This window comes from Aotus nancymaae, unplaced genomic scaffold (genome assembly GCF_030222135.1).
Source record: "Aotus nancymaae isolate 86718 unplaced genomic scaffold, 86718_ANA_hifiasm-v0.15.2.pri h1tg000009l, whole genome shotgun sequence".
NCBI lineage: Eukaryota > Metazoa > Chordata > Mammalia > Primates > Aotidae > Aotus > Aotus nancymaae.
The window spans coordinates 16379635-16403208 of NW_026988420.1; the positions used below are offsets into that span (position 1 = coordinate 16379635).

Below are 23574 nucleotides of genomic sequence, written 5' to 3' on the forward strand. Positions count from 1 at the left end.
TGATTTTCAAAGAAACAGTTATATTTAGGTAGAGGGATATACTAAAGTTTTTAGAGATAAAGATTATGTAATATTTTTTAAAAACACAGTAATTCTTGTCAAAATCACACCTAGCATTCTGATAGGACTGGGCAGACTTCTGGAAGTTACCACAAGCCCTTCTCTACAATGACTTTGGTACAGTAGAGAGATGATAGTATCTTAAAGGAACATGCAGTACCTCATTTGCCAGCATCCTCCCTGATATTGCAGATAAAAACAAAAGAAGCCAAAGTAAGATGGAAAGGCATGGACAGCAGAAAGCCACAGATTCCAACTTCTTTAGGATTGAGTCTTCCCATGGCCACATGCCAACACACTGCTCTCCCGAAAAAGCCGAAATTGTAGGCAGTCAGGTGCCATGGATAGCCACTGGCAAATTCTAGCCATACAACCATAAGTTATTTTTAAGAGCACTGAGGTCTCCTTAGATGTCAGAAAGTGCTTAACTTGAACATTTTTCAATCTAAGATGGGAAATTTGAGGGAGAAAAATGACATCTTAGTAAATGACATGTGTCCTGAGAATATCTGATATACCTTTAATTATGTGCAGAAATTTTTTAAAAGAAAATAATTATCCATTCCATATTTGTACTTTTTGCTATGTTGCCCAGGCTGGAATACAGTGGCTATTCACAGGCATGATCATAGCACACTACAGCCTTCAACTCCTGGACTCAGACAATCTTCTGCCTCAACCTCCCAAGTAGCTGAGTCTACAAGTGCACCACCACGCCCATTTTGTAGTTTCTTATTCTATGGCTTTGTGGCATAAGAAGCATTTGACTGGGCTAGGAACAAGATAAGGTAAAAACATTGTTCCACCCATTGGGCCGTTACCAAATACTGTTCTAAGTGTGCCAGTAGCTTTTTAAGTACATTACCAGGGTTTCAACCTCAGTGCCTCTGACATTTGGGACTAGATAATTCTTTGTCGTAGGGGACTGTGCTGTGCCTTGTAGGATGTTTAGCAGCATCTCCCCAGTCACAAAAACCAAAAATGTCATAGCTCCCAACTGAGACTCACGGATGTAATACAGTTTTTATTCCTCAAGCAGATACATTTTTTGAGGGGTGGCCTGTATTTTCCTTTCTTTTTCTGAGGCTTAATAAAACCATATTTCCTAAGATAGTGTTCTTCATCCACTTTTTAAAACTCAAAAATGTGTATTTCATTGCCTCACATATAATGTTTAGTAAATATTTAATTAGAAAGCTATTCACGCCTGGGCTCAGTGGCTCATGCCCGTAATCCCAGCACTTTGGGAGGCTGAGGCAGGTAGATCAACTGAAGTCAAGAGTTCGAGAGCAGCCTGACCAGTATGGTGAAACTCCATCTCCACTAAAAATACAAAAGTTAGCTGGGCATAGTGGCATGCACCTACATCCCAGCTAACGGCTTGAACCTGGGAGGTGGAGGGTGCAGCGAGCCGAGATCAAGCCACTGCACTCCAGCCTGGGCAACAGAGGGAGACTCCATCTCAAAATAAATAAAAAATAAAAATAAAACACAAAAAAGCTATTCACATTACTTGGGAAGCTGGGAGGTCAAAGTTGGTACTGGTAAATATATTCATCAAAACATATTTTTCTTAAAATGTGTTAAATAATATTATCATGCCACTGAAATTTAAACTGAACGATTTTCTATGATGTATGCCTCATGACCTCAAAATGGCCAATAATACATATTATAAACGCTTCAAGCATTACAACTGGGCACCAATTGGTGTCTGTGAAAATTACCTAAGGAGAATGCAAAGGACATCTTTAATAGAAATGTGCAGAAGGAGAGTGATTGCTTATCTTACTCTGGCTTAGATTTTGCTGCCAACAAGAGAAGCAAGCAAACAAAATGTAATGAATAACTAAAGCCCAATAAATCTAAGACATTAAAGAACAGGATCAATATCAGTAGATTATTTAAAACACAACCACCATACAGCCCAAGGCATTCAACTTACAGGAAAGTATTTCTGAACAACATCAAAATCGATAAAACCGATTACAATCCATACCACCAACGTCAAAGTTGACATGATGATGATAAATGGGACAAAATATCCACTAAACCGGTCAGCCAGTTGCTGAATGGGTGCCTATGAAAATAAAACACCAAGACCATGGGAAATTACAACCTATGAAGAAATAAAACACCATAACCATGGATAAGGATTGGGATCATCTCCCTCATTTAACTATGTTTACTAATCCATCTCTACTCAATAAAACTGTCTGATTTCCCAGAACTCTTGACATAATTTCTAAAATGAGAAAGCTGAAGTTAGTTTTAAAAATTTCTTCATTACCTTTGACATCTGAGCCTCTTCCACCAATTTCACAATCTGAGCCAAAGTGGTGTCATTGCCCACATGGGTGGCTTTAATGAGCACAGCGCCATGTGCATTTATAGACCCTGCAATTACAGTGCTTCCGGGTTTCTTAGTGACTGGCATGGCTTCTCCTAGATGTAGGAAAGAGACAACCATCACTGGCTCAGCCCCATCCAGCACTCATGTGACCTGACAGCTGCTATGATAGCCGCCTGAGGGAACATGAAACAAGCCATCTCACCTGTGATGAGGGACTCATCAGCCATGGTATTGCCTTCCAGGACTTTCCCATCCACTGGAAACTTTCCCCCGGGAACCACCTTGACGATATCGCCCCGCTGCACCAGCTCCATGGGGACTTGCTCCTCCCTGCAACAAGCGCCACTCATCACTCACATGGCTACTCATTCGGTCACTGGGTCAGATTCTAGGCCAGCTGTCACATTAGTTACCTATACTTGCTTATACTGAGCAATAGTATTCATTTGATCTGTTCATTTACAGATTAAGCCAATATTTATCGTGCAGCTGCTAAATGCCAGGCATTGTTCTAGGCACTGGTGATACAGTTGTGAATGGCACAGCAAAGGCCCTACTCCCTCATGAAGACAAGTTCTGTGGTGGAAATGGACAACAAGCAAGACAGCATCAGGTACTAAGTATGAATAAGTGCTATGATGAAAATAAACCAGGATAATGTGACTGGAGAGTTTCTTAGAGTGGCAGGGAGGATGACACATGGAAGGGCTTCTCTGGGAAGATAACATTTAAGCTGACACCTGCATGCCAAGAAGGTCCAACACACAGGGAAGGAAGTGCAAGGACAGAAAACAATGGACACAAAGGCTTAAGGCAAGCAGGAAGGGTGAGTCTGAGAAACAGCAAGCAAGCAAGTAAGTGACGTACAAGTTGAGGTCAGAGAAGCAGGCAGAGTCCAGATCATGCCAGGTCTACTGGAGCAGAGCATGAGTTTAGATGTAAGGGTTTTAGCGGAAAGTGACACAATCTGATTCACATTTAAGTGATCTCTTTGGCTGCTACATGAGAATGGGCTGTAGGAGTGATCACAGGAGTGAGGGGGAGAGTCAGGCTGCTGCAGCAGCCTAAGTAGAAGATGGAGGTAACCTGGACTACAGAGAGAGAGAAGAAATACAGAGGTCATGGGTTTTAGGTCAGAGGTCTTAGGTCATGGGTCAACAAAATGTGAAAATGTGCTAAACGTGAGGGTAAAGAAAAGAATCAAAGATGAGCTCCAAATTTTCATTTTGAGCAACTGGGTAGATAGAGAAACTATTTAATAAGGTGGAAAAATTATGGAGGAGCAGCTAAGGGAGGGTGAGGGAAGAGAAGGGGAAAGGATGGAGAGAAATGGTTCATTTTGACATGTCGGGTTTGAGATGCCTGTTCGAGTTCCACATAGAAACGTCAACTAGGGAGCTGAAAATGAGTCTGGAATGAACAGAAGAGGTCAGAGGTAGATAACAAACCAGGGAGCTGTCACACGTAGATGGCATTTAAAGCCATGAAATCATATGAGCATCTCTAGGAATGTACAGGGAAAAAGAGAAGGGATCCTAGAACTCAACCCTAAGACACTCCACTATCTGAAGGCTGAGCAGCAACTGAAGGAACAGCCGGGACACAGGAGGAAAATGAGAGTGGGAATGAGGAGGAGGGAGCACCCATCCAACAGCATCAAATGCTGCACAAGTAGTTCCACAGGGGCAAATACAAGTAAAAGTTCATTACACCCTACACATAGGGTTTGTTTGTTGCAGTGAATGTGAGTTATACATTAAAAAAAGAAGAAGAAATCAAAGAAACAGACAAGGGGTAAATACTGGTGAAAGACTGAAATGAGAACACAAGTGATGCTGGATTGGGGTACGTGAAAATAATTTGATGGCTCTTGCCAAACCAAGTTCAGAAACTGGTAAAGGCAGAGGCTCAACTAGAATGGGCTGAGAGAGCATGGGGTGAGGAGGCAAAGACAACAGCGAAATCAAGTTTTTAAAGGAGGCTTGTTGGGAAGGAACAGAAAAACAGAGCAGTAGAAGGGAGGGTGGATTAAGGTGAGGATTACGTCTTGTACGTATGTGTGAACTGTGCGCTGGTGGGACGTGTCCTGCAGAGACAGAGATGCTGTGGGGGAGAGAGGAGAGGACAGCAGGAACAGAGAGACAAAGCCAGAGGGAGGGCACCCACAGCCCAGGCCAGCTTCAGCAGCAGCTCTCTAAAGGCATGGCGTGGGCCCAACAGGATTAACTGTATAGGTAACACTGGCTCATGAGCAAATGGTGAACAAGCCATAGAGCATGTATGGAGAGCAAGCAGGGCTCTGAGGTCATTTCACACCTTCCTTTCAATCTACAAAGACTACATTTAAACTATCACAGGGACAAAAAGAAAGCCATCTTACTGACTTGAGAAGGAGAAACAGTTACTGAGTGCTAGGAACTATGCTAGATTTTTAACTGTTTTATCTCACTGAATCTTCTCAGAAACATACTAGGTGAGTCATATTATCCCCATTTGAGTCATATTACCCCCATTTGAGTAGAACCTGAAGATGTCTTTGAAAGGCACAAAATTGAACATACATGCCCACTTATTTAAATGTTGCTATGTGCAAATATATAAAAATTAGTAACTAGCATATGCAGCTAGGTATGTTAAATATTTGCATCAATATTTTCCTTTTTAAAATTTGTTTAGGAACAGTCTCTGTGCTCTGAGGATGCCAGGCTTGTATAGCTACTTCCCAGGATTACATGAGAAGCTTAGCATGGCACCTGGTATACAGTAAGTGCCCAATGAATGCTGGCAATTTTTATATTCACCTAATTGACATTTTCGTATTGATTGGCCTCTGTATACCAGGCACCAGGGTAGGCTGGCGTTACAAACAGGACAGAGTGGAGCCTTCCTCTCAGGAGGTTTATAGCCTCATATGTAAAAGCAGACACATGGATGGACAATTAAGATACACACAGTAAGTTCAATAAAATAAACGGAGCACTGAAAAGGAGACTGTCAAAGACTAAAGTCGTTAGTGCTGGGAGTACACCTGTGTAAATCTGTTTGGTGGCTGAGTGAGGGAAGGATCTCGACAACCAAAGAATATTCTCTGCTTATTTTTAAAGTGCTCCAGCAATGGAGAAGTCCAGGCTCAACACTGCCCTTGAGGCCTCCTTTGCACAACCTGGAGGATTTATCATCCCGCAGAGGTCTCCATATGGCCTGAGAAGCCCATGTTGGGAGGAGCTCCCTGCATTCAGTTTGGAAATGAAAGACCCCAAGATCTAAAGGGCAGACCCTTCTCCAGCGGAACCTAATCACTAAGTTTTAAAATGTCCACTTCTGTAAGGAGACTTAAAATTGGCACAAACGGGCCGGGTGCGGTGGCTCAAGCCTGTAATCTCAGCACTTTGGGAGGCCGAGGCAGGTGGATCACGAGGTCAAGAGATTGAGACCATCCTGGTCAACATGGTGAAACCCCATCTCTACTAATACAAAAAATTAGCTGGGCATGGTGGCGCGTGCCTGTAATCCCAGCTACTCAGGAAGCTGAGGCAGGAGAATTGCCTGAACCCAGGAGGTGGAGGTTGCAGTGAGCCGAGATCACGCCATTGCACTCCAGCCTGGGTAACGAGTGAAACTCCGTCTCAAAAAAAAAAAGAAAAAAAAAATTGGCACAAACGTCCAATTGTGTGTATTTCTAAGAAATCTTTAGTAATGCTAATCTCTGTTAAATCTAACTTTGAATGTCTCCTTTGATCTAAATTAACCACATCTTTCTAACTCTAAGCAGCTTAAGAGGACCAGTCCTCATGGGAGTTAAAATGTGGCTCCTTCTGGTGAATCCCAATAGCATTTATTCTACAGAAGTTACTATTCCTCCCCAAGTGCAGAGTGACAGGCGCCCTCTTAATTAAAAGACCGTGGTTTGTTTCATAGTACTTCTTTATCTTTAAGAGTTTCTGCTAGCAATCTGTTTACTTTACTCGTCTCCTCGCTTCTATTCCCCTTCCTTATTACATATAAATTAAGAAAACAAAGAAAAGACTTATAGCATTATGCTCACTGGTCTAGATATAATTTGTAATTTGTTTCCCCATCAATTATTTAAAAAAACAGAAAATTTCAACATGGAGGCTGAGGATGGGGCTGTGCAAGCCTTTTAATATCAAGCATACGCATGTGTGCAGTATGTTTCGTTAACATCTGACAGCAGTTTCATCCCATTAATGAGTACGTAATTGCCCACCATGTTTATGTCCCAGGTGGCTGAGACACAGAGTGCTCTAAGAGCACTGAGGAACCACAGCTGAGCCAGGCCTGGGGAATCAGGAAAGGCTTCTGGAGGATGCAACTTCCAAGCTGAGCCCTGAGGGTAAGGAGCCAGACAAAGGAGAAGGAAGAAGGGAGTACAGGGGGAAGGAAGGATGTGTGCAGAAGCCTACAGGGAGAGGCAGCTCCTTTCTGGGAATTGCCAGTGGTACAGGGAGCTGGAGCACAATGCAGAGGATGGCAAGATGGGTTGGGCTCAACATGCATGAGGCAGACGCCGGGCCTCACTGCCACGTTAGGAACGTGGACTTGATCCTAAGGACAGTAGGCAGCCGTTGAAGGATTTTCCACTACAGAGTAATATGATCAATTTGTGCTTTCATAAAGATCACTGGTTTGAATGTGGAAAAATACTGGATGGATACCTGGGTGCAAGCAGTATGAGGAGACAGCTGCACTACTTTAGGGGCAAGGCCACGGTGGCCTGGACCAGCATGGTGGCCGTGGATGACGGCCCTAGAGACAGAGGTGCTAGAACAATGAGGATGGGGCACAGATGTGTGAATGAGGGCAGGGGAGACATTGTAGAGGACACACGGGGAGCCAGCATGATGGTGCCATTCCGAGACAGACAGGCACCAAGGAAGGGGAATATTTTTGGGAAAAAGTGGGGGAAGGTGAAGAAGAATACAGATAGGACGAGTCTGAGCCTTTAAGAGACACCCAAGAAAAACGTTCCCACCAGCAGGTGGTCTCTGGAATCTACACGTAGGTTTGAGAATGAGCTTACCATGGCTGTTAACCAAAGACATGGGGAGGTGAGACGCCTCAGTGATGGCCTGTATCACACAACAACAGAGGCACCACCACCAGAACCCCAAGGACCATTCACAAGGCATGAGGAGAGGAGAAAGCCCATGGAGACTAAGCAGCAGCAGCAGCAGCAGCAAGGGAGGAAACCACAGTGTGCCAGACGGATCGCACCTGAAAATGCTGCCAGCACCCAAGACTTGGAGTAAAGAGAAAGCACAAGTGTCCCCAGCGAAGGGATGGACAGAGGGAGAGGTCCAAGCCTCGATGAAAGAAGGCAGTTATGTGAGAACCTCCGGGGACCTTCAGAAGGTGCTGTGGACCAGAGGCACGGGCAGAGGCCCAGAAGCAGGAGGATCCCATGGGAGGCAGAGTGACTGGGGGACCAGTGCCCAGTGCACCTCAAAGCACAGAATGGTCAAGCTCAGGAGAGGTCTAGACTGCTGCAATCCAGGCGGCAGAGGGTGCAGCCTTGGCCTGGGACAGAGGGGTGGGCCCGGGGCGTGCTGTCAGGAGGCGAGCAGGAACGACCACACCCAAACTGTGAGCCAAAGCCAGGACAAACCCTGTCCTCTGGCTCCTAGCTTAATAATGTCCCATTATGTTGTGTGGTAGTAGTCAGGCTGTGTGTTCCCAGTCAAAAAAATGAATCGCCATCCTTGGAAAATAACTAAGTAATGACAGGTGCAGCATGCACTCCATGGGCACTTGGGCTGGCAGACACCTTCTCCTCCTGTTCAGATCCCTGGAATAGTTCCAAGTGACTGCTGTTGGTGCTATCAGAGGCGCTTCAAACTGCATCACAGACCCTAGTAGGGGGAGTCAGAGGAAACGTGAATTAAAACCAGCACAGCTGCCAGGGGCCTGGCTCCCCGTCTGAACGTTTTCACTTCTCAGAAACTTTCATGCCATTAATTTATAAGAGAAAAAAAAGGAAGCCAAGGCATGTGAGTGCTGCAGACCCCTGGTGCAACAGAGCCCAGCAGGTCAGGTGCCGTACGCGGGGCCCTGTCTAGGGGCAGCACAGCACAGTGGCCAAGGTGGGGCTCTGTGCCTCCAGGGGTCCAATCCCGGCTCTTTGCCTGTCTGCCATGGACGCTGGGGACATTACTCCACCTCGTTGCACTTGGCTCTTCCTGAGGAAAGCCAGGATGATGACAGTGCAACTTCACGGAACAGCTACAGAATGGAACTAGACGATCTGTAGAAAGTGCTGGGGAGTGAACCTGGAACACCAGAAGGACGCAAATCTCAGTTGCCATTCCTACAACTGCGATAATCATTTAAAAGCCAGCATCCAGAACAAAACCAGTGCCACCGCACTGCAGCCAGCCTGTGCCTCATGAACACTCATGCATCTGTGTGGCCCTGGTCAGTTCTTCTTACTCACCTGGGGCATGCCCACGGCCAGCTACACCAGCCCAGCAGACCTCATAGGGAAGCAAGGGGGCTGTCTCAGCCTTTACAGCCAGGTACCCAAGACACAGCAAAGGCAGGCTGCCTCCAGCAACAGTGTGACGCATGGACAAGGGCACTCAGGGGAGGGGCAGAGGCATGATGCCTCTGACAGTGGAGTGGTTAGAGTCTACATGACATGAGAGGATAAGAATCAGAGACACCAAAGACCACCGAGAAAACCAACAGAGGGAGGTTCCCAGGCAGAGGCGTAGGAGAAGATGCCTCTCCCACCAGTGGGGCAGGAATAAGAGATGTCAGGGAGGAGGTCAGCTGTGTAGGCTGAGGGACAGGGAAATGGGGGGTTTCCATCCCAACGCTTCTCCTTCCAACAGTGTGAAGCAAGATCACAGGCTAATGGAAAATGTGGTAGGACCAGAGAGAGATTTTAGGAATATGAAGGAGGTTATTTTAGGCAAATAACCACTGCCTAGAATATAAAAAAGAAGGTAATTCCAAGGAAATACAGAAACCTTAATTAGCAAAAATTTCCATATTATGAAATATGCCTTAAGAGTCAGTGTGTGTAAAGGTTAGGAAAATGGACTCTGGATCCACCAGCCTGGGTACATCCCAATTGCATTACTTAATACCTGTGTGACCTTGGGCCAGTTGCTTAGCCTCTCTGAACCTCAGCTTACTCATCTGTAACAAAAGAGTAATAATAGTCCCTTCCTTAGAAAGTTTCCATCTTTGGTTGATTAAATACAAAGAGATCAGAATCATGTCTAGCAAACAATAAATGCAATGGGAGTTTCCAGGAATAATGATAATTATTATTTTTAATATCAGGCAACCTGATGAGGAAGATAAATTTCTCCTCCAATTTTTATTCTTGAGTAAGTTGAAGTCCTCATCTCTCTGCCTGTCTGAATCTGTATCCTGCTAGGAAGGCCTAGTTCATATTCCATGTTCTCTGTGAAGTTTTCCTTGACCACCACTAGCCTTCCTCTTCTTAATTCCTGGAATACTAATCATCTACACCTCCCATGTGTCATCTGTAATACACACAGACCATCCCCAAATCTTGCTTGTTTTATAGTTCAATGCCTTGTTTTTGCAACTGGCTTGAGATGGGGGATCTCACTGTGTCTTTGCCCACACTCTGAAGGTCTACTGCAATGTCAATACAACTCATACGGGTTGATGTAAACCAACCTCAAAGCCCTTTGAGAACCATAACTCACCTGATGATTAAATTGTCCTCACCAAGGGTCACAACGGTGGCTTCTGCAGCTTGGAGAGACATGAGTTTGGCAAGGGCTTCTGAGGTTTTGCTCTAGGAAATAACCAGAATGTGAAATGAGAGCTATGGAAAGCAGACCTATCAAAACCCAGCCTGAGAGTCACAAGCGTCGTATTAGATGTAGCTAGTGTGAGAGAAACAGCTGTAGAAAAGGCAGCTCCCTGACACAGCTGCACCGCACAATAAGAGGCTTTGCACGTGGGTATTACTTGCTGTCCACCACGTGTAGCCACGTGTGTCACTTCCACACACAGTGCTTGTGCCACCAAGGTCTGGGAATTACATTTCATACTAAAAACAAACATCAGTCTTCCCATAGACCATTTTCTTTTAGGTTCAATCTAAATTCTTTTCGGGCCTGAGTTCCACTCTCTTAGAAGATACACGTTTCAGTGTTGGGGACAATGGAGAGTGTTAAAAATGTCATGACCTTGAGGCAGATATATGGATTTCTGGACCAATTATATACTCAGTTTTGCACTAAGAGACAATGTAGGCTCTGAATTAAAGGCCAGGGTTCTTTAGTTTACACAATACACCTGAATGATGGTTTTAATAATTAACCAGATTAGCTGGGATTTCAGAAGTAGTGACCAATTTGGAGATTAGTGACTAGAGCACTTTAATTATATGGAGGTTTCCTATTTCTTTAAGTCAGTCTCTATGCTGTGTATAATTAGTAATTCTAAACATGGTATTCAGAGGAAGGGAGATTTGTTTACTGAAAGAGCAGCTCTTTTCTGAACCTGAAGTTGCTGTTACCTTTGCCAAGTGTTCCAGCCACCGCCCCAGGGCAATGAACACGAAGAGCATGGGGGGCGTGTCAAAGAATGTCACAGGGCTCCTCTCCGCCTTCTCGGCCACAGCAACCACCAGGATGACCAGAGAATAGACATAGGCAATGCTTGTGGCCAGGACGATGAGCACGTCCATGTTGGCTGACCTGTGTCTCAGAGATTTGTAGGCCTGAACATAGAAGTACCACCCACCGAGGAGCTGAAAGACAAGAACAGTGAAGGTCGCAGGCAAGCAGGGAGGAGAGTTCAATGAGCAACCCCGGGCTGAGGGCCCTCGGGATGACAGAGCCTCTAGCTTTGTGCACAGTCTTGACACTACTTCTTCCTCTCTGATGGGTGTATATGAAATAGACTTTCCAATTCAGAGAACTACTGTCCACAGGAATGGATGACCAAGAGCATGTGAGACCTTTAAAACCCAGTGCATACAACACAAATGTCCACTCATAAGAGAATGGTGAAATGGTAGGGAAAAAAAATCACGACTCATTTATACTATGGACAGTACATGGCATTCCATTCCCTAAAGAGAATGGGTTCTACCTATAAGCCACTGGCATAAAAGATATCTATAATACAGGGTTAAGTGAAATAGCCAGTTGCACATCAGTCTATCTCATATGACCCCATTTCAGTTTTAAAAAGTCTGTATCTGTGTTATGTGAACATGCACACACATATACATAAATGTGCATTTCCTCTATATAAAGATTTGGAGAGATACATGCCCAAATGCTCAACTATTAATATTACCACAGCAACACTAGGGAATAAGATTGGGCTGGAGGCAGGATGTGATTAGTGAAAGGGCATCTTCTCCTTTTCTTCTTATACCTCAATATGGTTTGAATTGTTTATAATAATTGTGCATTACACTTATAATCAAACAAAATATAGAAAAACACAAATTCAGGCTGTGTGCGGTGGCTTAGACCTGTAATTTCAGTGCTTTGGGATACTGAGGTTGGAGGACTGCTGGAGGCCAGAAGTTCAAGATCAACCTGGGCACATAGCAAGACCCTGTCTAGCCAGGCATGGTGGCAGGCATTTGTGATCCTAGCTACTTAGGAGGCTGAGGTGGGAGGATCACTTGAGCCCAGGAGTTCAAGACTACAGTGAGCTATGATCACATCACTGAACTCCAGCCTGGGTGACAGGGTCTCAAAAAATGACCCTGTCTCAAAACAAATAAAATCCAGCCTACCAATGCTTGCCCCCAAATAGCCCTAAACATTGCAATATAAGACAGGAATTTAGTTTTACATTCCAAAATATATACATAGAGGGCACACTTCCCACCAGACACAAAGCTAAATATCACCACCAAAGCAGACATTTCATGCCTGTCTCTTTTAAATTATAACTTCCTCGTAGATAAGGACCAGATCTCCACCTTTTGAGGTAGAACACTCAAGAGTGGCATGGGCTCAAGGATGATCCAGTTGCTGCTTCTAACAACAAACATAAATTAAGCTAAACAATGGGCAAATTAGAGACAGATTCACCACACCTTGCAGCAAGGAGGTTGCTATTCCTGGGACAGTTCTGATCACTTGTAAACAACTGAAACGGACAGTGAAACCAGGCCCTTCTTAGTCCCCCACACTGGAGGGCCTCCAAGCCCCACCTACTGCTCATAAGAGAGAAAAAAAGCAGCAACCGCCTGGGTGGGGCAGGAAAGCTGCAATAAGGTGCCATTTAAACCAAGGTAAAGGGTTATGTTGGGGCTGAGAGGGCCACACACAGCATGCAGGGGAGAGGACTGCCCACCTTTCTAATACACACCTGGACGAAGGTGCACAGGATAAAGAAGATGAGATTTAGAATGGACAGTCCTGGAATGATGTTGTGGTCCAGGACCATAGACTCGTGGGGCTCATTGCTGGGTATCAGCATATAGATCATTAAAGCCATGACAGGGATGCCAAACACCAGGCTGCACAGGAAGGACTTCTTCCACCTGAAAGCAATGCAGCAACACAGATACATCAGACACTGCTTGTCACCTGGATTACAGGCTGGTCCCCTCCTGAGGACTTGGTTTAAGGTCTGCCTTTGTCACGTGTCTGGGACAGACCACCAAGGGCTAAAATGAAAGTATGCTCTCTCTCTCTGGCACTGGCCATCTGAGGGAGCATCTAGAGGTCTAAATATCACTATGAGGAGGTGCCAGAGATGTTTAGGCCTAGCCCCTGCCTTCACATACTGTTATTACCTCCAATTTATAGGTGAAGCCACTGAGGCCCCAAAGCTGAGAATCTAGCCCCAAAGAAGCCTACTGTCCTTGGCCTACGGTTGCCTATAGCTCTCTTTTCAAAATGCAATCTTATACAAACCCCAAAGAAAAAAACAGATAAAAGCAGCATTTTATTAGAATAAACTTAGACATTCAATTTTTAAACAATCACTTAAAATAGAGTCTGTGAGAACAGTGAGGCTGTCTCAATGAACACCATAGTTTGCAGTCAGGGATCATGGCCGATAGCTGTGGTCCCATGTTAGCTGCAATATCCATGAAATTCCAACCAAGTGGTTGTGGAACGACCTGAAAACCACTGGCCTGTGAGGCTGAAGTCTTAGGCTATTGGATCCAAGAACCAGACCCCCACCTGGCTGTCCAGATGCCTCTCCTGTCAGCTCCTCCTGTGCCCCAAGCATGCCAACTGGACCAAGTCACAGCAGCCTCCGAAGGTACCCCCCACCAATTCCTTCAGCCAAGCAAACCTCCACTCATTCTTTGAGGCTCAGATCCTATGTCCCCTGGCTGGAGTTTTCCTAGGCCTTCCAGGATCTGCCAGAGCTATTAATTTCATTCCTCACTCACTCTTTCTTAACCAGACTATAAGCCCCTCCAAGTCAGGGAAGATATTTATTTATCCCCAGCACCTAGCACAGTGCCCTGCACACAACAGTAGACTTTATGGTGCTGAATGAATAAGTGACCATCTGAAACAACGTATAAACTCAGGTTTCCCGCTCCTGGGCCATTTTCTTTCTACTCAGCCATTATGCCTGTCCTCAAACTCTAGTTCTAGAGAACCCATGCAAATAAAGTCTGAAAACATTGCCAAGGAAAAAAATCTACACTCTCTCCCTCCCTCCCAACTGAAGTGCTATCCAATCTGTTAGCCACAGACAGCTATTTAAATTGAAATTCCTTAAACATTAAAAATTCATTTCCACAGTCACACAAGCTGTACTTGAAGTGCTCACTGGCAACATGTGACTAGTGGCTACCACACTGGGCAGTGCAGATATAGAACACTGCCATCATTCCAGAACTTCTTTTGGACAACACTGTTTTAGAGAGTTCACATTACAAGGGTAAAGGCAGCTAATCCAGGAAGAAGGCACCATGGGAAGACAGGACCAGCAGGCAGAGTCGGACCCGGGCAGAGGAAGACATTTAGATGAGAGCTAGAGTTTATCTTTTGTGTTCTACCTACTGCTTTATTTCCATCTTGTGGTCCAAGTGATGAGCGTTGGGGTTTCTCTGGGCCAGGGAAGCATGAAAGCCAATTTCCTTGTTATTAAAAAGAGAGGGGTGGGGAAAAAGGAGGAAGGTACTGGTTAAAACATGCATTGGTAGAAAGCACTTTTCAGTTTTGGAAATTAGAAAGCGAATCTAAAAGTGCCTCAGAAGACTGTTGTGGGTTTTTTGCTCACAACTTGTTCACCCCATAGCCCTACAAACCCTGTGCAGAGGTTCAGCACCCATCTATGCCTAGAGACTACACCAGCCTGGAGAGAGGGCATCACATGGCAACTCCTCTGCCTTCTGTCAGCAAAGGCAGCAGGTTCCGGGAAGACAGCTTCCCCAAACCCCAAAGCTGAGCAGTGCTGATTTTTAATTTATACTCAGCATTTCTGAGTGAAGAAATCCTAAATACCTAATGGTCAGGAACGTTCATTACCTGTACGAGGAAACAGAAAGTCGAAGAGGTTAAATACCTTGCCCAAAGCCCCAGCCTTCTCAGAAGAGCTGGACCCAGAGGTCCGGCCTTCAGCTTCCAGCCCAGGCGTCTTCCCACTGCAGCAGAACTCGGCTCCTTCAGCATCTGGAAGCACAGCTTCTGCTGTGCCCCAACAGAGTCTGCACCACAATCTCATCCTTTTCTCACAGGTTAACTCAAGCGTTTTGTCACCACGTTGATTGGACCACTACAGCTCTGATACTCTTTGTGAATATACACAGGAAAAACTGCCAGGAATGCTCTTGTCTGGCAGCACAATAAAGACAGGGGCCCCAGAACTCTGGTGCTGGGACTTTTACACCACAATTAAAAGTTGGGGTGGGAGGAAGAGCAGCTGAAACTGTCTAAAGACAAATCCTTTTACAACTAATACCAGCCTATTATATTAGGAAAAGATGGCCCAGAGAGGCAAGAATGGAGACCAGACATTAGCAGTATTCCCCAAGAAAGGTCAGTGAGGATGCTGCCAAGTTATCAGAGTGAGATATCAGAAGTCAGAAAGGGCTGGTGGGGCACAATGGCTGATGCCTGTAATCCCAGCACTTTGGGAGGTCAAGGTGGGTGGATCATCTGAGGTCAGGAGTTCAAGACCAGCCTGACCAACATGGTGAAACCCCGTCTCTACTAAAAAAACAAAATTTGCTGGGTGTGATGGCGCATACCTGTAATTCCAGCTACTAGGGAGGCTGAGGCAAGAGGATCGCTTGAACCCGGGAGGCAGCAGTTGCAATGAGCCGAGACCGTGCCACTGTGGTCCAGCCTGGGCAACAAGAGCAAAACTCTGTCTCAAAAAAACAAAAAAGAAAGAAATCAGAAAAGGTGACTGAGCCATGTTTGAAGGTACTACATGGGACTCTCCTTGCTGTTGACTGCATTAGTCTGACATCTGAGTCTCATCAATGCCATATCACTACTGTTCTTTAAGATTTGTGGTGTAGTAGACACACATAGGCCACTGAGCTCAGAAGTGCAAGACCTGGATTTGAGCACCAGTTCTGCTGTCCATGAGCTGGGTACTGTGAGCAAAGTTACTTAACCTCTCTTAGCATCTTTCCTCAGCTGATAAAAAAGCTGTGTTGTCTGTCTCCAAGGGTGGGGCCCTAGACCAGCAACATGATCATTTCCATGTCAAAAAGCTCTCCCGGGTCAGGCACGGTGGCTCGCACCTGTAATCTCAGCACTTTGGGAGGCCAAGACAGGTGGATCACCTGAGGTCATGAGTTTGAGACTAGCCTGGCCAACATGGTGAAACCCTGTTTCTACTAAAAATACAAAAATTAGCTAGGCGTGGTGGCGCCTGCCTGTAGTCCCAGCTACTTGGGAGGCTGAGATAGGAGAATCACTTGAACCCGGGAGGCAGAGGTTGCAGTGAGCAAAGATCATGCCACTGCACTCCAGCCTGGGCAACAGACTGAGACTCTGTCTCAGAGAGGGAAAAAAAGAAAGCTCTCCCAGGTCATATAACAGCACGCATGCACAAGCATGCACGCGCGGGCGCACACACACACACACACACACACACACACGAGAAAATTCGGGATACTACGTTAAGCCTGCTATGAGAAGTTTCATTTCATAAGTAATTTCATAACATGTAGTTCCTACTAAACTTGATTAATCTTTACTAGCTGTTACAAGTTAACCTTGTCCAGTTTTGACTGCCTTAACCCATTTACATCACCACTGATGCTCATCCTCTTATAATCTAGTATTGTATAAACTTTAAAAAGGAAATGGTATGTCTGTGGACAAACTGGGGAGAGAGTAAGAGGCAGGGCATGCGTGAAAGTTCTCCCAGATTTTCCAAAGCAGAAATAACCAAGCTCTCCACAACAAGACTGTCCTGGCATAGTGGCAAATGTGGTATCTTTTTTTCCAGTGCCAACATTCCTTTGCTCTACATATACTTGGTTTGGGCATAAATCACATTTAAACACTACAATTAGGCACTTTAACCCTATGTACAACATTGAGGTTTCTTAGGGAAGATCTGAAATTAAAACAATAATAATGTCTTTTCCTCATCTTCTCTTACCCATTCACTGATATCCTTCCTCAGATTATTTACTATTTACTTACCTTCAGTTTATTTTTAAATGACTGAGCTTATTTCCATGACAAAAGTTGAAGACTTTTAGGTTATCTTCATTTTTTCTTAGCTATATTTTCTCATTTTTCTTTAATGATTATATATGACTGTTTTTTAAAAGGTGAGTACAATTTTGTAATGAATGACTTACCTCAATAATTTTGATAATATCCCGTGGACCGATAATTTCTGGGTCAAACTTAACAAGGGCTTTGCTGGTGGCAAGAGCAACGGAGGCATACGTGATGCCGTTTGTCCTCGTCAGTTTGGATTCTATGTTGTGGACACAGGACGCGCAGGTCATCCCTGTGATCTGCAACACAGGATGGCAAGAATCCCACAACCCCAGGATTAAGGGAAGCCTGTGAAGGGCCCTCCGGGGAGTCTGGGTGACAGGCAGCCACAAGCCTTTCCCTCCTCAGCACTGCCTCAGCACCGCTCCTAAGACCCTGGACTCCACCATCAAACTCCGCGTGTGGGATTCTCAATGTTCTTCCAGTGGCTTCAGGGATCAATCAGTGCTTCTTCCCCAAAGCAGGTATTAGGAGACAGCCAATCATGAAGCAGATGGCAACAGACCAAGGCTTGATTTCCAGCTCTGATAGGGATGGGCTTTTATAAGCCCCTATCCACTGTCTGTTACCTCACCGGCAATGCTAGGATACTAATGCCTGCATAGGGATATGCACCTCTGTGAAACTCACTGTACTCCTGACATACTCGCTGTAATCCTGAGTGTTGCTGGCATGCGGTCTGCAGCTGCTGCTAGAATCCTCCCTACTTTAGTGCTCTGCTGGCTCCAAGGGTACAGGAGGAAGGTGGCCGATGGAGGAGATGTAATCAAAAGTGGTCCCAAGGTATAAATAGGGTGTTGACAAGTAAAGGGAAGGACACTATCAGAAGGAGAAGCTCGAAAAAGACAAAAGGCAGGATAGCATGAGGTGTTCAGGCAATCATCAAAAGCCAAGCTTGTCTGGGCACAGGATGTGCAAGGGAATAAAGGGAAGGCTGCAGTGCTGGGTGGGTCCACAGCCTGAAGGCTCTCAAGCAGCCAGCTGCAGTGTTCCTAAGCTAACACTTAATGCGAAGTCACTGAGGGTAATGAGCACTGGAATGACGTGACTGGAGAGCTCCATGCTGAAATTCGCATCAGTGATCCCAGAATAAATACCAAAAGAGCCAAGAGTCCCATCTGGAATTAGGGAGGAAGAAGAGGGGAGTTCATCTGTAATCAGAATGCATTCAACTTGGCCCAAGACCCAGGAAATAATGGGAATAAAAGAACCACCAGGCAAACTTAGGAGCTTACCTGTTGGCAGGTGACTGCCAACAGAATTTTTAAAATCAAGTCTCCAAATATTTCAGTGATGCTTCTCTGCTCTTCTTTTGTTTTTATAACAACAATAATAGGCAGCATTTATTGTGCACTTGCAATGTGGTTGGTGCTGTTCTAGGCATTGTGCTGTTCATGCCAACCTTGAGAGGTAGGTCTCAGAATTGCAGTACTGAGAGGTTTAGGAATTTGTCCAAACTCACACAACCAGTGAGGGGCAGAGCTGAGGCACGTCCCCAGATGAGCTGGCTCCAGAATCTGCTCCAAACCCCTGCTATCTGTAGCATGAGGTGAGTCTTCTCAGACCAGGTTCAGAAGTATCCCTGCAGCAACAGGGCCAAAACTCAAACCTGGCTTTTAAAGCCTATGCTACTTGTGTCGTACCATGTTGTGCGTCCTGACATGGGAAAGGGAAGTCTTAAGTGTGACGTGCTATTCCTGGGATATATATTAGGCAAATATAGAGTGAATTAGACAATTCACACTTCCGAGTATCACTGGTCAACATTTCCTAGAAGACTAATTAAATACAGAAGTTCACATAAAATGTGAACATGTGATGACGATGTAACTATTGACAGCATGGTTTTTTGAAAAAAGAACACTACAATAAAAAAATACCATTTAAAAGAAATGTTCACCTTTTCCAATAATCCTCTTGCTTCAGGTTTCCACACAGAAGTCTGAGCAGGCAGAGATGTTCACATGTAGATCCAGAGGTTTGCAGCAGAGACCCTGCCCCTCTTGTGGGGCTGGTCCAAGCTGTGACCCAGCAAGCCTTAGCTGTGCCCTCCACACACAGGGAGGCCCTACCATAGCAAAGAGTTTGCTCCACAAAGAACACGGCTTATCAGGGGCTCAGGGGCCTCTGTGTTCTCGATGCTTTCCCTTCAAATATCCACTTAGCACTAATGGCACTGACAAAACACAAAAGGAAGTAGAAACCCTCTGACCTGGGTAAAGTGGCATCATTCAATTCTCTGTGAGTTCTTCTAAGTCTCCCTTTGCTTACACAAAAAAAGCTGTACAAAAAGTATAGAAGTGCTTTCAAACATAGCATGTTCTAGGCACCAGACACTTCCATTGTTTTCAATAATGTGTTGGCACGTAGACAGATGGGAAACAATACCTCCCCACCCAAAACCCTGGCAACAATCACCACCTGGAGCATTCACCTCAGACAGAGTATTGCGGTGCACTTTGGCCCTCTAGACACCCATGCACTATAACAAGTCCTTTTCTCTTAGAATGGTGCTTGCTACCACACGGACTTACACTAGCTTCTTTTTAGGCTTGAGGGACTGTGTTCATGTTCAACTCCCCCAGACCACCCAGCTCAGGGCAGCCCACCATCTTTAATTCTTCTTTCTTCTATACTCCTATAGCTCACTATCTCTTCCTTCTAACACCCTGAATGTACTCAGTGGGATCCTCCCCCATGACTTTTTAACATAACTGACCTTTCTTAAAATGAACAAGTCATTGTTGGCTTCAAATGAAAGCAAAACAAGATACCCAACAACAACAAACCAGATATGTCCAAGACAGGGAAATTTACTAATCTCAAAGATGGATGCTGTCTAAAATGAAAATTGTCAGAAGCCTGTAACCCCATAACGTAACCACCGTACTTACAATCAGCTCAATGCTGCCATTGGAGCCTGCGTAGTCCTCCATAACTGCTGCCTCAAAGCCCAGGTCCTGGATGAGCTGAGCTATCTCGAGTGGCTGGACGACCTCCGGATCATACTTGATCTCTGCCTTTCCTGCCATCAAGGCAACCAACACGGAGAGAATACCTGGAACCATCAGGTCACAGCTGTAACACTGTGGGTGGGCAGGGCCTCTGGGGTGACATGGTCAACATAACCGAACAAAAACACATCTCCCCAGAATCCTCTAGAACAGTGGTTTTCAAACACGGCTGCACATGAGGATTGCTTGGAGAGCCTTCAACAATCACTATGTCTGGTCTCTAACTCACACCAACCAAATCAGAGTCTCTCGGGGTGAGTGGCAGGCATCATTTTTTTTAAAAAAGCTCCCCAGGTGATCCTAATGTACAGGGAAATTTAACAACCACTATTCTAGAAGAACAATGCTTCTCAAACTTTAATGGACATATGAATCACTCTATGACTTTGTTAGAAAAGATTCTGACTAGTCTGTCTAGGATGAGGTTTGAGAGTCTGCAGGTCCAGCCAGCTCCCAGGTGATGCTCATGCTGCCAGTCCATGGACCACATTCTGACTCAGGCTTTAGAAGACACCAATGAAGCAAGGAATGTGGTCTGCAGTTATCGACTGCTGTTACAGAAAGGATACCCCCTTTTTTTTCCCTCCAGACAATTTCATACAAGGAAAAAATAAAGCATTTTCAAAAGTGGTTTTCCTTACTTTTATAGTTTCTAATGACTCAGGTATGAAAAAGAAATCCCACAATCTTGCTAACACTATTATGTTAGTTTAAAATGGGAGAAAAAGTCTGATTCACATAAATAAAAGGAATGAAGTGCTTCAGAAAGGATGCCACATGGGATAAAAATGAGGATTCAAGTCAGGAACAGAAACATAGGCTTTAGGAGATTGTAGGCTAATTTTATAAGTAGTCAGCCCATGGATAACAACATATTAACATCTCTATCTACTAACAGTCACTCTAGAGCTACAGGACACTACAATACATAGTGAATAAGAGGCTGGAAAAACATGTCACCTGAATTCAAGATTGGTTTTAAGGGCCAGGGAATTCAAGCAAAAAGACACAGCACTGGGGTAAGAAAAGAGAAGGTGAGGACGGGCGCGGTGGCTCACGCCTGTAATCCCAGCACTTTGGGAGGCCGAGGTGGGTGGATCACGAGGTCAAGAGATCAAGACCATCCTGGTCAACATGGTGAAACCCCGTCTCTACTAAAAATACAAAAAAATTAGCTGAGCACGGTGGCGCGTGCCTGTAATCCCAGCTACTCAGGAGGCTGAGGCAGGAGAATTGCCTGAACCCAGGGGGCGGAGGTTGCAGTGAGCCGAGATCGTGCCATTGCACTCCAGCCTGGGTAACAAGAGCGAAACTCCGTCTCAAAAAAAAAAAAAAAAAGAGAGAAAGTGATTCTGGTGGCAAGGTAGAGTCATAGTTAAGAGATTTTCCAAACAAAAAAAGGGACAGGATTTTGTTGTACTTTCAGGTTTAAAAGTATTGGAAATGCATTCTGGAGGACAAAACTTTGACATTTCCACATATTTCTGTCCTGTTGCTCCTGTAAACACTCTCTGGTTTAAAGGAACAACAGGGCAGAATATTTGAAATTGCAACTTCTATACAAAATGCAGGTTATTTATTCATTTTATAGTAAGGGGTTGATGGGATGGGAGGGAACAAAATATGGGATAATACTAGCACAACCTAATTGAGAAGTGTGTCCACAGAAGGTACCACGACCTTTAAACTGAATTTTCCACAGCTAACTTACTCAGAGACACATTTTGTCTCAAACTAAATACTTCTTCACGAACAGAATGCCAGTTATACAAGGACATTAGACAAACATCTCTGCTATATTATGAACTTGCTACCTGATTATTAGGGCTATTGATAAACATGGTTGCTGGAGATTCTGAAGGGAGAAAAGGAGGTCTATATACAGCATTTCCAAGTTCAACATGGGTGTTCATCTCTTACCAGCTTTATTCTGCAGATTCCTTTCTATGGTAGATACACAGGATGCACAGGTCATGCCTTTGATCTGTAAGAAGCACTTCTGCGGTGCCACTGCTCTGGTTGATTGTGGGGACTTTGCCATGATGTCCGGGGTGTGATTGGTAGGGAGCCCCCCAGCATGGGGAGCCACTTCCTGCACAGATGCAGGTACACAACCTGTAGTTTGCACCATGGAATTCCCAGCACTGTGGTTTCCAAGAGAGTTGGTGGAACAGTTTTCTAGGATAAAATGTCAGAAAATATTCAAATTAGAAGAACAAATAATATGTTTTTCAGAACAAGAGGTTTCAGGGCTCTTGGTGAGGGTTTGTGGTCTCAGCTCCCACCAAGCAGCATCAGCCCCTGGGCTCCAGTAACTACCCTGTCCCTCAGCCATCCTGGAGGAGGGGACTTCCTGAAGTTATTAATATCTGGGGTTTTCCCATTGCCTATTTGGATTTCCAACTCTCTAACACCTTTGTAAATAGTTCCCTGTATTAAACCCCTCCACTGAGCTATAACTTCATCTTATCTTTCATTTCCTTCAGGAATACCTACTGTATGTGGGTGCTAGTGAGTTTAAGGAGAAACAAATCACGCTGGCCTCCAGGCTATCCTCAAAGAGCTCCTAATCAATCAAGAAGGACTGTTCAAATACAAACCAGCACACTAATGGTTTATTCTAAATTAAAGTTACCAGGTAAAATACAGGACATCCAGTTAAATTTGATTTTCAGACAAACAACAAATAATTTTTACTATATGTATGTCACGAATATTGAGTGGGACATGCTTATACTAAAAAACCATTCATTGTTTATGAAAAATTAAAATGTAACTAGACATCCTATATTTTTATATGCTAAGTCTGATACCCAAAACACCTCTTGGGCTAAATACAATTCTCATAATCCTGTCCAATTAAAAAAAATCACTATTCTTTTCTCTCTAGGTTTACTTAATTAAATCCAATTATTCTGTAACATGTAGTTCAGTGCTAATTTGTTTTTACTACCAATAACCTGATTGCACTGTTGCAAGACTAAACATCGCACAAAAACAGGCAGATGTTGACCCTATACTTTATTTCTTTTGAGTACGGGATTTACTGTTCTGTTGTGTTTTCCTTATTGATTTTTGTTTTTAAAGAAACTCCTTCCTGAAACTTAGGACAAAAGACAAAGCACAGAATGTGGCCAGGCCACTCCATGACTGCCCACTCCCTTCAGCAGTAGGTGTGTGCTGTGTACACAGAGGGGAGGCAGCAAAGACTCACAGCTGAGCAAACTTCTCAAGGACACAAACTTCATCTCAGTGGCCACAGGCAACAACAATGCGGGAAATCAAAGTCCAGCCAGCCCTGAGCACTGAGATGCCGGTAGGCTTGCCCATGCCACTGAAAGCAGCTCTTCCTAGTGCTGGGCCAGCTGCTCCCTGCAGTACCGAGCTCCAGTCAAAAGGCTGAGGAAGCCAGCCATGTCCTGGTCCAGTCCACAGAGACACGTATATGCAG

The 23574-nt window shown here is 44.8% G+C and overlaps 1 protein-coding gene across 2 annotated transcripts in view; it reads right to left on the reverse strand.

Moving 5' to 3' along the window:
- Positions 1-23574, reverse strand: part of ATP7B (ATPase copper transporting beta) — a 78995-nt gene that overhangs the window by 17237 nt on the left and 38184 nt on the right. For both annotated transcript variants that reach the window (XM_012466215.2, XM_012466214.2), the window contains exons 3-12: positions 22044-22301; positions 20004-20167; positions 17187-17348; positions 14419-14495; positions 12758-12932; positions 10938-11171; positions 10117-10208; positions 2616-2743; positions 2351-2505; positions 2006-2140 (exon numbers count right to left, since the gene is read on the reverse strand). In XM_012466215.2, coding sequence (XP_012321638.1) covers positions 2006-2140; positions 2351-2505; positions 2616-2743; positions 10117-10208; positions 10938-11171; positions 12758-12932; positions 14419-14495; positions 17187-17348; positions 20004-20167; positions 22044-22301 — 1580 coding nt within the window. The remainder of the gene's footprint in view (positions 1-2005; positions 2141-2350; positions 2506-2615; positions 2744-10116; positions 10209-10937; positions 11172-12757; positions 12933-14418; positions 14496-17186; positions 17349-20003; positions 20168-22043; positions 22302-23574) is intronic.